Here is a 14008-nt window from a genome sequence, read left to right as displayed (position 1 = left end):
TATAAGATGGCACTAACAAACTTTTTCTGAAACAAATCCATGATAAGGTTTAGTGAAGTCAAGTGGAGGCCACAGGTAATCTAAGTTTTACAATGACATGTTCAACTCCTGGCGTCCAGCCAAACGTGGCCTTCAAATTAGTTGAACAAGCAGTTAGAATAAGGCCGCACAAAGGTGCCACTAGGCCTGCATAAGAGGGAATGAAATTTCTGCGATAGTTTGTCAACCCAAGGAAAGACATCATGTTTGACTGTGGACAGTTTGGAATAGTGCAAATGCTATATTCAGCAGTCATGGAAATTCCAAAATAGGACACCTGCCTCCCTAAAAAAGCAACTGCTTTTATGACATTTTGTTCGGTTTGAGAGACTAACTTTAGTTCTAAGACATTTAGTTTGAAACAAAAAACTATTCCATTCTCGCAGAAACTTGTTAAGCTAGTTACAAAGCTATTATAATCTATGCTACTCCTTAAAATGTGCAACAAGGGGAGTCAATCGAGAGCCCGGCGAGTAGGCAGAGTCCTTTCAGCAACGGAGCAGAGTGAAGTGGCTACCGGCCGTCTAAAACAGTGACTGGCATCAAGGGTGTGTAGGTCGTGAAAAATAATGACAAAAAGAGGAACTGGTTGTGTGATAAAAGTTTTTTTACTAAACCGCAGCAAATTTAACTATATTTCTATACTGTCGGTTGATTAAACTCCAAACTACTCACGCACGGACTGAAATGTAAGGGGCATTCAAAGTAAAGCAACTTCCGAACCAGCATGAATAGCAGCTATGAAACAAATTTATTTTAATTTCCTTCATTTAACTATTATATTTTAGACAGCGTGCTGAAAAATATGGTGTGGCCAACACTTCCAAGTCTTTTCAAGGACTTTTTGCAAAATTTAAGCATTTTTCAAACCATGAAAACACGACAATAAGAATTTTCCAGGATTTCAAGGACCAGTACGAACACCGATTTTTAATTTTTCTCAAATCACGTAGGAGTCTACAGTCATCTTATCCTTGTATTATTAGCGGGTATAGCAGTAGATTGTTGGGACACTCCGCGCGTATGTTCTGACAATGAAAGCGCCTCTGCTGCCATCTATTCTAATTCAGCAAAATTTTACCAGTGGCCACACGTGCCAGCCACAATACTTGAAAAGGGACTGATGTAGCGTGGCGCAAAGTGAGGTCTTTAACACACATACATAAACACACAGTCCTGAATCCATTACGACACAACTGCAAACTACAACTACGATAAAAATATGTTAAATTAATACCTCTCTGAAAGTAACGTTATCATCTTTGGAAGTATTTGATCATTAAGTACATCTAGAATGAATACAGGAAGTTCCATCCATCAGGTGTTGTAGATTTCATTTCAACACAATGTCGTCATATACAATATCAAAAGGAAACCAGGTATGCACAGTTAAGATTGGAAGAAAAGTAGAAAGTTAACTTGAGGGCCATTATGCGGTGACGGTGGGAGCATACTGCATTGCAAGTCTGTCGAACTCATTCTCCTGTAGGGAAAGGAGAAAAAAAGGGAAAAGTCAAGCAACAGCTGTGCATAGCATGATTTGTTTGGTAACGTCTGGATAATCCTCGTGTTTATGTACATTTGCGCAATTATGTGTGACAGAGGCTAAAGGCCAAGAGTACCCTTTTGAAGGGCTCCCAGATCACTTGCAGCACTTCCACCGAAACAACAGAAAAGGTTAAACAAAGTCATTGGCACACATAATGCCAATTGGGTAAAATTTGAGCATTTTCACAATCCAAGTGCTGATCATCCAAGGACATCATGACATACAAATGTACAAGATAGTAACTACACAACTCTTGAGTCATTTCATAAGTCACCTTGGAAAAATAATCTTTGAGGAACGGATGGGCCCGGTGTGCATCTTTGAGTTGAGAGAGGTACCGATTGGTCACCTGGGGGGAAATTGGATAAGGTAAAAGACTACACAACAAAATCCAATAGAATTTGTGCCGTCAAACACCCTAACTACTGTATATTTTGGTGTGTAGAGGGCTATTACTGTAATAAAACTGATCGCTGTGGCTTTTCATTTGCAGTGACGTACTGTAGAATTGCACTGCTTCACGCTCACACTCAAATATTTAAGTACCTCATATAAATTTGTAAGTCAAAAGAGAAAACACACCAACAGTATCAATGAAAATAACATCCCTGGAATTGGCCCCAAACGATTGTGCAAGTGTTCATAATGATGTGTCCGCATAAAGTTGCACAAAGCTTTAGCCTTGTAACAGATGTAATCAGCAGTTATCTGCATATAGTGATGGCTCGGACTCAATGGTCAGCACTCCATTGCCTTACTATCATGTTTTTATCTTGTGAACATTTGTAAGAGTACAAAACATTGACGCAGCACTAAATTCAAAGATATAATTATTGACGCCTTTTGTGGTAGGATGAAAATACCATCATGGAAATACAGAGATACAAACCAGTGGATGACAACCATAGTTTGGGGGGGGGGGGGGGGGGGGGGGGATCACTTGCTTCACCAGGTATTAAACTTTTACTCCAATTTACTGTTCAGAGTCTTTCACAAGGACATTTCGACAGAGAGGCCGGAACTCAAACAATTGAACCATTCTTTTACCTAGGCAAAAGCTGCGCCACTACATGTTGATTATGACATCATGTAGTAACCAAATAGGAAGGATTCCAATGCGAGTTGGTGCAACTGACAAAATGCGTGGTTGTAAAAAGAAGTGCCTGGCTCACAGTTTAAGGTCCGAAGTCTAACCTCAGGGGCTTTTCCGAGGTGCTGAGTCAGCACTACCAAGTTGATCAGCGTCTCAGGGTGGCTGCTGTCCTGTAAATGCAGATTAACAAGAAAGAAAGCCACAACATAAGATTAGTATTCCATAAGTATAAACGTCACTGGATTTTACCCAGTTTAATACGACATAATATTGCAAAAGGTTAACCACAAGGGTAATAATAACTTTACCACCGCCGGCATAAGCTAATCATGGCAACATAAAACTGGAGTATTATTTATGACCTTATAACACCGTTACTATGAGAGCCCATTAACAAAGGTCTCATCTATGGTTTACAATCAAAGTTAACTTGACATCAAATGTCAACCATTACAATTAACATTTGTTAACCTGTCCAGGCACTGGGATCAGGTAGCTTTGGCGCCCTCTGTTGACCGTACGAATACATATGGCGGAAAACAGACGACTGAAAAAGCAGTTTCTGCTATTGCACTCCTCTTTAAAAGAAACTGCTGTATTTTAAGCCATAACAATTGTTGTGTTTGATAGAACAGTATGTCTATATGCTGCCATAGCAGATTCATGGCGCATTAAGCCCCCGAACTATTTTTAATTTGCCCGTTTTACCCTAGAAACCACAGTTTACTGACGTTGTGCAACCGTTTTTGTTTCAACCCAATCATGAAAACAAGGTAAGTAAAATATATTTATTATTCAAAATGTCTGTCACTTTTAGCTTAGAATCATTAATTGATGTCTAATATTTCGTTTTGGAAAAAAAAACTAAAAAATTATTCACTCGCATGTTTGAAACTTTTAAACAAATGACGTCACAATGAAAAAAATGGCGTCTGTAAAAAAGTCACTGATATCTACCTAATAACTATCGCTAAATTGAATTTTTTTTCTTCCGCCAGAAAATTGAGATTTTAAGCTTTCCAATGATGTATCATACATGCATATCAGACAATTCTGAAATTTGGCCAAATTGGGGGTCTCACAGCGGAACTTCAAGTCACCTGGGTGTTTTACACCATATATTAAAGTACACGGTGTATCAATCAAAACACAATGCAGAAAAGGTGTGGAACCTTTTCAGTATTCACTAGTGTTTGCAAGATGAGTATTGGTTGAGCCTATATATTTGCTCTTTCACACTACCCCTAAGGCTTTAAAAATCATCAATATCAAAATGTAATTCGATTTATTGCCTGTTGCTTTCCTATTAAAAAAAAAAAGTCGCTAGGAGAGTTGGTAAGTGGCAATCCATTTAGTACTTGCACTGGACAAAATGAGCTCCGAACATGGCGAGAGGCTTACAAGAGTAGAGTAGCAAGTAGTCAGTGTGCTGTATTTCTTCAAACTTCATTTATTTTGCCAGATATGTTTCATAGACACATGGTAACATTTCTGCTCTAAATTGTGAAATCTGTAAATTATTGCCGTTGCTAAATTTAGTAAAGATTATCATAAAAGTGAGCTTTATCTGATTTGGCCAAGTGAAAATATATGAGTTACCATTGCATAAAAAGGTTTCCATCTAACCTTGTCAAGTGCCTCCTGTAGCACTCCCTCGGCCTCCTCCCACTTGTTCTGAGCCATGTAGCAGGTTGCCTGCCCATTGAGAAGCAGCAAAGTTGAGGAGTACTTGTCTGACATCTCCTGGAAAATGTAGTAGGCGTCTTGCAGCTTCTCTCCGCCCTTGGGACAAGACCAGAAGGCAATTACTAGTAGGCCCGGAAAAGTGGGACAGCCAACGAAAAGCCGAAAATCAGTGAAGCTCAAACTAAGCATCTCGATATCTGCTCACCACAGCTAAATTAACCCATGCGGTGGCTAGCTGGGTTAGCGTGGCATCCTCATCCTGCTCTTGCATCTTCTTCAGCTCCTTCCTGCCACAGAATACAAACGCTGTGAGAAGTTATTATATAGATGTAATTTTCATTGATTCTGTTGGTTGGTGGTTTACTATTTGGACTTTGGTATTTTTATGGAGGTAACTTAACAAGCTGAAACCACTATTATGAAAAATATATAATGGAAAAGCTGGCCTGCTGATGGACCACCTCATTTGAAGCTCAAGTTTGGCTTTGATTTCCCTTTGCTTTTTTTGAGGCTTGAGTAGCGAACAATAAACACCTGAATCGAAAGCAGTAAGATTCCAGCATAAAAAGACAAGTATAAATGACCTACACATGAAAGACAGTTCCTCATTTTTTTAAGCACACTGATCATGGAGAAAATAATGTTTAACACAGAAAATGAGACCACTTACAGCCGCAGCCATTTTGTGGCATCAGTTATGCACAGGTGGGCGAGGTGCATCTAATGATGGGTATTAATGACATCACTAGTATTGCGGAGAATCTAGGAGACTCACATAAATGTTCTCTCAACTACGATAAATAAGAATCATGAAAGTCTTTTTTTTTTCAATTATTAAACAAGATTACTTTGACTAGGCTGCACATGATAAAGGTGTTGCCTTTCCCTTCAAGTCATCACTCATAGTCAAAGTTATATTTACAGTGGTTAAATGATTTCACACCTGCTTGACAATTAATGTGTGTGGTATTTTGAGTCATTAATCGGCACTTTAGTTAACAAAAACCAGAGTGTTGTGTCCTTTTTACAATTCAAAAAAGGCAGTAGTTAATTTTCAATGTATGTGAGGACGTTTTCAAAATCCACCCAAATTTCGGTTGAACTTCATCCCAGATAAAATGTATTTAATATTACAACATTTAAAAAAGATTAAATATGTGGTTTAAAGGTATTTTAAGGAACTATATTTTTTCAAAAATAATAATATGACCAGGATCTTTTGCAGGCCATCTAAAAACAGAACTGACATGAACATGAAATTCGTCTATTATTCATAGCTTTGCATCTGCCTGTTTTATCATCTATTACCTTGCCAGGTCAACACGATCCAGACTCAGCAGCACCTGAATTGTCATGGCCATGCTGAAAAATAAAGCAGTTATATCGATGACATCAATTGATATTCTTAGGTTAGCCTTTTACTTAAAACATCACAAAGCTTATATGTATGAAATACTTAAAAAGCCCTTCTTACCATTCCAGGCTTTCCCCTTGATGCAGAGTCCTAAGTGCAGCATCAGTGTTTGTTGCATGGTAGTATATGGAAGCTGCCATGAGGAGGAATGTGGTGTTGGCAGCATCTACGCTCTTTGCCATTTTCTTGTCGAGATCATCCACAATTGCATCCCTGTGTAGAACTACATTACTAAAGAACGATACATTTTCAAAATACGATGTGTATCCATTACTCTACCATACTAATATACTGTTACCTGCAAATTTTCTTAACATACAATTATTCTTTCAGGGAAAAAAATCATTTCAATTGACAGTTAATAGAATATAATGACACCCTTACAACTTTAACCCTTTAACCCCATACTCATTGGGTAAAGGTGGACTTTTTTAAGGTTGACTGACAACTGTTTTGTGTGTCATAATTATTGCTGAGTTTAAGGGTTACAAATACATACTAGTATATAGATAATATAGTCATGTGAAAGAATCTGGACAGTCGATTAAATATTCAGTTCATTATTAGGAAATGTTCACATATCAATGTCTGAGCTTGATTTTTCTCTCTCTCCGGAAAAGAAAGTGATTTAATTGCAGGGAAACAAAAAAAATTAACATTGTTTTACTCATTAAACCAAATATAGTATATCAACAAAAATGCATATTCTAACTGAGGAAAAAGTTAGGACACCCTACCACCTAATAGCTAAAGCTAGTGCCTCCTTTGGCTGAAATATCTTCAGTGACAGTCAGTCTTTGACATCGGTCTGAAGAGAGTTTGTCCCACTCCTCAACGCAGAATATTTTCAGCTGTGAGATGTTTAAGGGGTTTCATACATGTACAGCCCGTTTCAACTCACCCTACAGCATCTCAATGGAATAAAGATCTGGGTTTTGACTCGGCCATTCCAGGACTCTCCATTTCTTCCGTTTCAGCCAGTCCTCGGTGGATTTACCGTATTGGCCCGAATATAAGACGGCCCTTATTATAAGACGACCCTCTCTTTTTCAAGACTCAAGTCTGAAAAAAGACTTTTTGAACACCAAATTCTTTTTCTATACAGAAAATAATTACAGTACATCTGAAACAAATGATTATAACAATATATATGAGAGAAAAAGCATGTTATTTTGTCTCAATCAAATCTTAATATCTGAACATTTAAATATAAAAACTAAAGTGTAATCACATTCGTAAATGAATGGCTTCCGGTTTTTCAAATGTAAACCAATCTATTGTGATAAAACAAAATTGCAATAACTGCATTAACCATCAAAGTGAAGTCTAACTAACTGTAGTCTTGATACAAATCTGAATGGAAAACATTGCAACAAAATAATGCCAACTGGTTAAACTTGAGAGTAGCTGAGATCTGTCATGACTAGGCATGTGCCGGTATGAGATTTTGACGGTACGATAACCGTGAGCAAAAATACCGCGGTATCACGGTATTGCAATTATAGCTCCCAAAAATTTTGAGATGTATGGGTTAAAAAAAAAAAAAAAAAAAACTTTTTTCCATTAAACAGGATTTTTTTTTTCAGACCATAGTTGCAAATTGGAACATGAATATATTGTTAAAATAAATAAATTATCAATAAAAAAATATTTGAAATAAAATTAAAATAACTTATAGACTATACTCACAGCCACAGCTCAAGTTGCACAAGATTACAGCAAGAACAAAATAATTTCTATAAAGTAAAAACACTTCTGAATAAAATTTTTTAAAATTTATACTGCATGACTTTTTTTTGAGGGTGGAAAAGCTTAAGTGAAGTTTCGCCATTTTCAGCCACTGTGCCAACTCTAGTCTACATGATGTCATGCCTTTGTGTTAAAAAGAACATAAGGAATTCATAAGTTAGGTAAAAATGTATAAGTTAGTTAAAATGTCAATATTGTTGTGGAAAGGTTTCATCTAAAAAAAATTTTTTTTTAAAACCACATTGGGAGTGAGACCTCACCTTGATCCAGCGAACGTGGATTTGTGCTTAGGGCAAGATCATCGTTCGCAATTAGCGATCTTTGATGCTATCACTTTTTCCCCTTCATTCAAGCGAATCAAGCTTGTTTTCTCACTCTGCGGCTGTAACACTCAACGAGGTTGCTCTCCCAGCTGAGCCTAGGCTAACATTCATCTTTGTAAGCTTTTCCTTAGTTTGTATATTGAATTTGAAAGGAAAATGTGTGTTTTGTTTTTGGCGAACTTTTTCCATGGTGCTAATCTGTGGAAGCTACTCACATGGAAAAATCTAATTGTACAACATTTTAAATGTATTCATTTTGTATATTAAACTTACCACGATTTGAGAGCTCAATAAATTGAAGAACAGTACGCCTTATGTTTGGAGTAATTGTTTTTAGGTTAGCTGGCTATGTAGCTGATAGCGTCACTCTCACATACAGCAACAAACGGGAGGGGGTGGGCGCTGCTGCGCCAAGCCGCTTCTGGCTGCGTTTTTGACACAAGAAAAATAGCGAATACCGTCCTACGGTCTGACGGAAAATTTTAGTGGTTTTGAAACCGTGAAACCGGTAACCGGCACATGCCTAGTCATGACCGAACATCGCTTCAAAGATATCTGGCGCCATCTAGCCTCATGAATGGGTATAAAGTCTAGACCGTGAATATAAGACGACCCCCACTTTTTCAGTCTTATTTCAATACAAAAAACACTGTCTTATATTCGGGCCAATGCGGGACTAGTATGTTTTTGGTCACTGTCATGTTGCAGGGTCCAGTTTCACTTCAGCTTTAATTTTTTTACAGATCATATCACGTGTTCCTCAAGCACCCCGATACATGATAGAATTCATGGTGGATTCTATGATGGTGAGCTGGCTAGGTTCTGCTGTAGCAAAGCATCCCGAAATCATGACACTTCCACCTCCATGCTTCATAGTTGGTATTAGGTTATTTTCCTGGAATACTGTATTGGCGTCCTCTGTTCTGATGTCCAAATATTTCAATTTTAGATTCAAGTAATTCAATTTTAGATTCATCTGTCCAAAAACATTATTCCAGAAGTCCTGGTCTTTGTCTACATTCACTCTGGCAAACTTCAGCCTGGCCTTCATGTTCTTCTTGGAGAGCAAAGGTTTCTTCCTTTCACATCTGCCATGAAGGTTAAACTTGTGAAGTCTCTTTCTGATTGTAGAGGCATGCACTTTCACACCAGTCGTAGCAAGAGCCTGCTGTAGGACCCATGATGACATTTCAGGGTTTCTGGAGACTTCTTTTAGCATCGTGCGGGCTGCTCTCGGGTTGAACTTGCTTGGACGGCCAGACCTGGGCATGTTAGCAGTTGTTTTAATGTCCTCCACTTGTAGACTATTTTCGGGACAGTGGAATGGCTGATTTTATATTCTTTTGAGATCTTTCTTTTGAAATCCCTTACCAAACTCATAAGCGTCTACAATCTTCTTTCTGAAGGCCTCAGACAGCTCCTTTGATCTCACCATGTTTTTTTTAAACTCACTTCAAAAGTCAGGAGCACACCAAACTAAATGTACAAACAAAATAAATGCCTCCTTCAAAACACTGGGTAATGATGTTCTAATCATGTGCACTTGATGTGATACCAATGTGTGTGATTTTAGCCTACCTGGGGGTGTCCTACCGGTAATTTTTTCCTCAACAGAAATTGCACTTATTTAAAATTATGTACATCTTACAGAAAGCTATTAAAAAATATATTTTCTTTCAGTTTTGTTTAGTTCCATTACTTGAATCTCTTAAGATTGTTAAAATTGATATCAAATATCCACATGACTAAATATGTTAGAAAACACACAGGCTTCTTTAGGGTGTCCTAATTTCACATGACTGTATATATATATATATATATATATATATATATATATATATATATATACACTCACCGGCCACTTTATTAGGTACACCATGCTAGTAACCCTTCAGAACTGCCTCAATTCTTCGTGGCATAGATTCAACAAGGTGCTGGAAGCATTCCTCAGAGAGTTTGGTCCATATTGACATGATGGCATCACACAGTTGGTGCAGATTTGTCGGCTGCACATCCATGATGCGAATCTCCCGTTCCACCACATCCCAAAGATGCTCTATTGGATTGCGATCTGGTGACTGTAGAGGCCATTTGTGTACAGTGAACTCATTGTCATGTTCAAGAAACCAGTCAGGTGATTCCAGCTTTATGACACGGGGCATTATCCTGCTGAAAGTAGCCATCAGAAGTTGGGTACATTGTGGTCATCAAGGGATGGACATGGTCAGCAACAATACTCAGGTAGGCTGTGGCGTTCCAACGATGCTCAATTGGTACTAAGGGGCCAAAAGAGTGCCAAGAAAATGTTCCCCACACCATTACACCACCACCACCAGCCTGAACCATTGATACAAGGCAGGATGGATCCATGCTTTCATGTTGTTGACGCCAAATTCTGGCCCTACCATCCGAATGTCGCAGCAGAAATCGAGACTCATCAGACCAGGCAACGTTTTTCCAATCTTCTATTGTAATTTCGATGAGCTTGTGCAAATTGTAGCCTCAGTTTCCTGTTCTTAGCTGAAAGGAGTGGCACCTGGCGTGGTCTTCTGCTGCTGTAGCCCATCTGCCTCAAAGTTCGACGTACTGTGCGTTCAGAGATGCTCTTCTGCCTACCTTGGTTGTAACGGGTGATTATTCGAGTCACTATTGCCTTTCTATCAGCTCGAATCAGTCTGGCCATTCTCCTCTGACCTCTGGCATCAACAAGGCATTTCCGCCCACAGAACTGCCGCTCACTGAATATTTATTCTTTTTCGGACCATTCTCTGTAAACCCTAGAGATGGTTGTGTGTGAAAATCCCAGTAGATCAGCAGTTTCTGAAATACTCAGACCAGCCCTTCTGGCACCAACAACTAGAGGTTAGATCTTGTGCCCGAACCCGAATCCGACATTCGGGTCAGGTCGGGCCCAAAATGTTAAGCATTCACGTTCGGGTCGGGTCGGCGTGCCGGACTGATAAATTTTATATATATATATATATATAATTTAAAAATAGAGAGCAGGCTCTTTGTATTGCGCTTTTGCTTGTGCACGCACGCACATGAACGCCGTGGCGCCGCCCGCTTTTTCTTCTTGTCCTCCCGCTGTAGCACTTGCGCACAGCCGAGCCACCGACCTCTTTTTCATTTTCTTCTGTTCTGGCGCCTTGCGCGTGTACACAACTCCACAACTTCTCATCCTCGTGGTACTTCTTTTTCAATATGGAGCAGCGAGAAGTTAAAAACAAACTGAAGACGGGGGAATGGAAGAGGCAAGAATGCACCGGTAGGAGTGAGGTGTGGAAAGAATTTCAATTGATCGTGGAAGATACAACAAAAAACTGTCGGCTTCGTCGAATGCAACAAATATATACCCAAAAGTTTCCAAGTTGGCAAGAAAAAGTGTTGTGCATCCCTACAAGCAGCAGCAGCAGCTGCGAGAGTTTTCAGCGCTGCAGGCCGCACAATAGATCAGCGGAGAATGTCACTGAAACCTGCCAGTGGACGCAATCTTATTCCTGCACGACGACGACCAAAAAAATATAAACACTGTAAGCAAGCCATAATATCCTGCTGTTCAAATCGCCATTTTTAGTCCGAGTCGGTCTAGTTATTTCCCTTATTTCACAGGAATAAAGAGCAGGACATGAGGCCGCAAGTTGCAGACTGCGGTCAAGGCCAGACCGCATTTTAAAAGCTTTTATTTCATTTGTATTTTTTTAATAATTTATTTTTGGTATCGTTGTCATTACAATAAAGAATGTTATTTCAAAGCATTTGTAGTTTTTTTTTTTTTTTTTTTTTTTTTTTTTGCTTCTGTTCCCTCTCCTTGTCAGAGAGGCGCGTCCATGTGAGAACAATATCCCACACACTCAGAAATATATTTAACAAACTTTCCTAGTGTTATTTCGTTGTGTAAATGCTTTTATAATTCTCATAAAATTATGTAGACTATTTAGATATTGAGTAAACTTGCATTTTTTTTTCTGACAACTGTGAATTCGTTACGAAAGACACTTATTTATGCACACAAAGGCAACACAAATGTGATCCTTTTGAATCTTCTCCTCTGTGTGTCTGCAAAACCGCATTTTTTTTTAAATATTAAACTTTCCCAGCATTATTTCGTTGAGTAAATGTTTTTATAATGATATAAAAATACTAAGACTATTTAAACATTAAGAAAACTTCCGTTTTTTCTGCCATCTCGAAGAAATGAAATAAATTGCTGCGTTTTTTTTTTTCTTCGCGTAACTCCAACAAATTAAAAAAAATCGGGTTTTTTCAGGCTCGGGCCTCAAATCTAGTTATTTGATCGGGTTCGGGCCGTGTCGGGCATCAATACCAGCGGGCGTGTCGGGTCGGGCTGGATTTTTTAGGCCCGAACTAGGCTCTACCAACAACCATGCCACGTTCAAAGTCACTCAATTCACCTTTCTTCCCCATACTGATGCTCGGTTTGAACTGCAGGAGATTGCCTTAAACCATGTCTACATGCCTGAATGCACTGAGTTGCCGCCATGTGATTGGCTGATTAGAAATTAAGTGTTAACGAGCATTTGGACAGGTGTACCTAATAAAGTGGCCGGTGAGTATATATTCACTATTTTACACTGCTAGTCTACTGCAAAACCTGTTTTGACCTTTGTATGTAGAAAGAACGAAAACACAGACGAGCATACCTGCTGTTTCTACTGAATTATCAAACTATTTAGTCTTAGTTTTTTTCTGTTGAATGTTAAGCGTAACAAGATGGACAGATATTATGAAGCTTCAAAACGTTTTGTTGAACATGTTTGGTTGTCAATGGGACATTAATTTTACAAATTTTGACCCAAAAAATTGGGAATTTTTTTGTTGTTGTTTTTTTTTTGTTCTTTTTGGTCCAAAATGATAATTGGTCAGTGACGAAAACAACAGTTTGGACATGAGGTTTATGGTGTCCTGAAAAAAGGGAACCAACCGGGCCATTTTTGGGGGGAAATATAAAGGCAACATCAAATGTATGCAAATTCGGACAAAATGGGCTCAGGTGTTATTAAATGGTTAATGAATATTAGCAGCCTTGAACTGTATGTCTTTATTGCCTGTTACGTACTTTGAAGTACCAGTAACAACAAACATTTTAGACTACAGGTGTCAAACCGATTCCAAAAAGGGCCAAGTGGGTGCAGGTTTGCTTTCCAACCAATGAAGAGGACACCTTTTCACCAATTTGATTATTACATGTGTAATTAGTTAAACTTTGTCAGGTGTTGCTTGTTTCAGCAGGAAGTTCATTGGTTAAATTCTCTGCGCGTTATCGGTTGGAACAAAATCCAGCACCCACTTGGCCCTATCTGGAGTCGGTTTGACACCTGTGTTTTAGACGTACTGTTTACCTTTTGATTTCACTTGACAGGTACTCTGCAAACATCCGGACGGCTTGGAGCTCAGGTGCAGAGTTGGCCTTAATGTCATCCATCACGACTGCATACTTCCTCTATAATATACAACGTTAAAGTCAAATTTGATCCAATGAATTTGCACATCGATAATGCCATAACATTTAACGAAATGCAGTTTACCTGGGCAACGTATGCTCTGTACAAGAACGTGTCTCTTTCAATCTCCTTTTCCGGTGTTGAGGTCTTTACAAAAGACAATAAAGGAAAGTTGTACATTTATTTTTTACAGTTCAATGGCCAAACTAAGCTAGCATGCATTTTAGTAACCGTTGGGTTAAATTTGGTTCAATTAGGGGGCAGAAGGTGGTGCTTAAATTCATTCAAATTTACACATATCGTGACCTACCTTCACCTTTTGGGCTTCGTTGATACATTGTTGATAACTGCCGATGTAAAAGGCATTTTTCACATCGAATAACTCGTCGACATCAGTCTGCTGCGCCGCCATGTTGAAGACAACGACGCTTCCTGACACGTCGCACAATAACGTCACTTCCTACTTTGGGAACGGCGCCTTGGCTTGTGGGGAATGTAGTATAAATAATTAAAACATTTTCAAGGGATCTTTGGATAAGTTCAAGTTTAAAATCTTAATTGCAATAAATCGAAAAACTAATGGCGACTATATAAACAAAAATGCGTTCTTGTTTTAGCTAGATTAATTTTTAACAATAATGTAATCCACCAATAGGGGGCGACCAACATCAATTTTAACAATAGCATTTC

The 14008-nt window shown here is 38.7% G+C and overlaps 1 protein-coding gene across 2 annotated transcripts; it reads right to left on the bottom strand.

Annotated features, from left to right (window-relative positions):
- Positions 1-941: 941 nt before the first annotated feature.
- On the bottom strand, positions 942-13801 carry cope (COPI coat complex subunit epsilon). 2 transcript variants are annotated; one of them, XM_057841971.1, is made up of 10 exons: positions 13635-13801; positions 13403-13465; positions 13217-13317; positions 5842-5994; positions 5676-5729; positions 4573-4654; positions 4308-4463; positions 2783-2851; positions 1863-1937; positions 942-1522 (listed from the first exon to the last, which is right to left on the bottom strand). In XM_057841971.1, exons 1-10 carry the CDS (start codon positions 13728-13730, stop codon positions 1469-1471), a joined length of 903 nt encoding a protein of 300 aa, XP_057697954.1. In that variant the 5' UTR covers positions 13731-13801; the 3' UTR covers positions 942-1468. The 2 variants fall into 2 exon arrangements, with proteins under 2 accessions (XP_057697954.1, XP_057697953.1); XM_057841970.1 differs by having other exon boundaries at positions 13629-13796.
- Positions 13802-14008: the final 207 nt, after the last annotated feature.

This window comes from Corythoichthys intestinalis, chromosome 7 (assembly GCF_030265065.1).
Source record: "Corythoichthys intestinalis isolate RoL2023-P3 chromosome 7, ASM3026506v1, whole genome shotgun sequence".
NCBI classification, from domain to species: Eukaryota; Metazoa; Chordata; class Actinopteri; order Syngnathiformes; family Syngnathidae; genus Corythoichthys; species Corythoichthys intestinalis.
Note: the sequence above shows the minus strand (reverse complement) of the source record. Positions and strands in the feature narration are given on the sequence as shown.